Source organism: Sinocyclocheilus anshuiensis, unplaced genomic scaffold (genome assembly GCF_001515605.1).
Source record: "Sinocyclocheilus anshuiensis isolate Anshui unplaced genomic scaffold, SAMN03320099.WGS_v1.1 scaffold1289, whole genome shotgun sequence".
In the NCBI taxonomy this organism is placed as follows: Eukaryota; Metazoa; Chordata; class Actinopteri; order Cypriniformes; family Cyprinidae; genus Sinocyclocheilus; species Sinocyclocheilus anshuiensis.
The window spans coordinates 80830-83061 of record NW_015549731.1 but is presented as its reverse complement, the minus strand read 5'-3'; the positions used below and the strand labels follow the sequence as shown (position 1 = coordinate 83061).

The window sequence follows — 2232 nt, the reverse complement described above, 5'->3', positions numbered from 1 at the left end:
TATTTTTTTTTTTTTTTTATAATATTAAAAATATGGTGAGCATCGACCCAAATCTATTTAATGGTAGAGTGTTTAGGAAATCTAGTTGTCTTTTAATGGTCACTGCACTAAAATATCTGATAGCTGAATACCAGCTAATATAGCTAATATAGACTCAGTATCAATTATCCCAGAGAATCATATAATAAACCTCAATAACAGCAGGCAGAAATACTTACTAATAACAGCAGATAAAAATACACTGATACTACACCATAAATTCAAACATTATAGCAATCTAACTATTCTAAAACACCACAGAGTTAAATGCGCTTTTCTTTGTTCACAGAGCAAAAGCAGAACCTGTAAATAGCAGCTTGACCAAACCCAGCAGAGCACAACAAACCAGCACAGAATCAGGGATCCAGCTACTGCTCAAGGTGTGTGTGGATACTAAATGATGTCAATATATAAATAATGTTTTGCTTAGGAAATTATGTTGTATTGGACATAATATGGTAACCCAACACAGTTCCAAAACTATTCATTACACAAAAATGTTGTTAAAAATATCTAATTAAAATTGCCATAAACTTCATAGGCCCAACAAAATGAAAAATTATTACATTCACAATTTACACGAATTAATTTAGCAAACACGTTTAACTAAAACAACTTGCAATAGAGGAATACAAGTGATCCATTTTAAGGAGGCGTAGGCTGAATAGTAAAACCACTGATCTATAATAGATAATATAATATAGATCAGATCAGTGAGTAAAACTGACCATTTCAAAAAAAATTAAAAATTGAGTCACATTTGTCTTTTATGTTTGGTCATTTTTTTGTTGATTTTTTAGGATGCCAATGTCACACAACCTCTCCATGTTGGTATCATGACTTGCTTCTGCTTCTGTCTTTTTAAGAGCCTGTTTAAAGACGTTTATTCATGTTTTTATGAGGAAAAAAAATTGTTGCACAATTTTGCGTCACGAAGCGGTTAGAGGATAGAGAATATCAATCATTAGCTTAGTGTAAAAACAATAGACCTGAATGTAAAGTCCAAACGTGTGCGTGAGTGTGCATATGTTTAAATGTGATTTGACATGAATGTGCATATATGTGAGAAAACGCACATGTATGTGTGTATGACTTTAATAATAAGAGCAGCAATAATAATAAGACCATGGGTGTGTGTAGTTGGACAGGCTAGGCTCCCCTGAGCAGATGGTTTAGAGCCTGGGCAGAGAATTAAACGGTGTCACAGTCTCAGATGAGTCCAAGCAGGACAGCGGTTCTGATCAGTCAGCTGACGACACCAGGGGCCAAACAGATGACTCGGACTCAGGCAGTGCGGAGGAGGACATGGGCCTTTACAGATCACATATGAGCAATGCAGAGACAACAGTAGCAGACAGACTCCGAGAGCTTCAACTGCACAGAGCAATGAAAGAGCATCTGTCAATCAACAACAAGACACACCCACACCAGACAAAGGTAAGAGCACAGAAGTAGAATCTCAATTAATCCCAGGTATTCTTTCAACAATATACAACAAAAACACCTATTTTATGTTTATAATGCTTTATTCATCATTTATTAGTGCCAAAACTAGAGCATATATATATATATATATATATATATGGCCCCTAGTTCTTTCAGCAATATACTACTATATATATATACCAAGAGGTCAAACTAAACTTTTATTATCTATTAATTTCATCTGTTTATCTATTCATTCAGTTTGTAATATTTTTTTCTGTGTTTGAGGTTACATTTTTTCATATATATTATATATTTACATATTACATATATTTAATATATCATATTTCTATCCATAATTATAATTATATTATATATTATTAAATATCTAAATATTATATTATTTTATTATAATGCTACAATATTCATTTTATAATATTAAATATCTAAATATTATAATATTTTATAATATTATTGCAGAACTAAAACATTAAATTAAATAAAAATAAGCACAAGATTATCAGCATTTACTAGGGATGTAACGATTCACTCAACTCACAATTCGATTCACGAATTTCTTTTTTTTTACAAAATGAGATTTAAGACAAATTATAAATAAATGCGTCCTTTTATTATTGCTTGGACAAAATGCTGCATGTTTCTTTGTGAAATTGAAATATAACACTATAATTATATACTAATATAGCACTTGCATATTACTGCTCTTTTGTTGGTTTTGATTGCTTCTATTGTCCTCATTTGTAAGTG

At 31.3% G+C, this 2232-nt stretch overlaps 1 protein-coding gene and 1 long non-coding RNA gene across 2 annotated transcripts in view; both read left to right on the top strand.

Annotated features, from left to right (window-relative positions):
- LOC107660809 (SH2 domain-containing protein 4A-like) overlaps positions 1-916 on the top strand; it is an 11158-nt gene extending 10242 nt beyond the window's left edge. The window contains exons 4-6 of the mRNA XM_016450231.1: positions 329-419; positions 840-870; positions 906-916. Coding sequence (XP_016305717.1) covers positions 329-419; positions 840-870; positions 906-916 — 133 coding nt within the window. The remainder of the gene's footprint in view (positions 1-328; positions 420-839; positions 871-905) is intronic.
- Positions 917-1410: 494 nt separating this feature from the next.
- Positions 1411-2232, top strand: part of LOC107660810 (uncharacterized) — a 7431-nt gene continuing 6609 nt past the window's right edge. The window contains exon 1 of the long non-coding RNA XR_001631045.1: positions 1411-1476. This is a non-coding gene — a long non-coding RNA (uncharacterized LOC107660810). The remainder of the gene's footprint in view (positions 1477-2232) is intronic.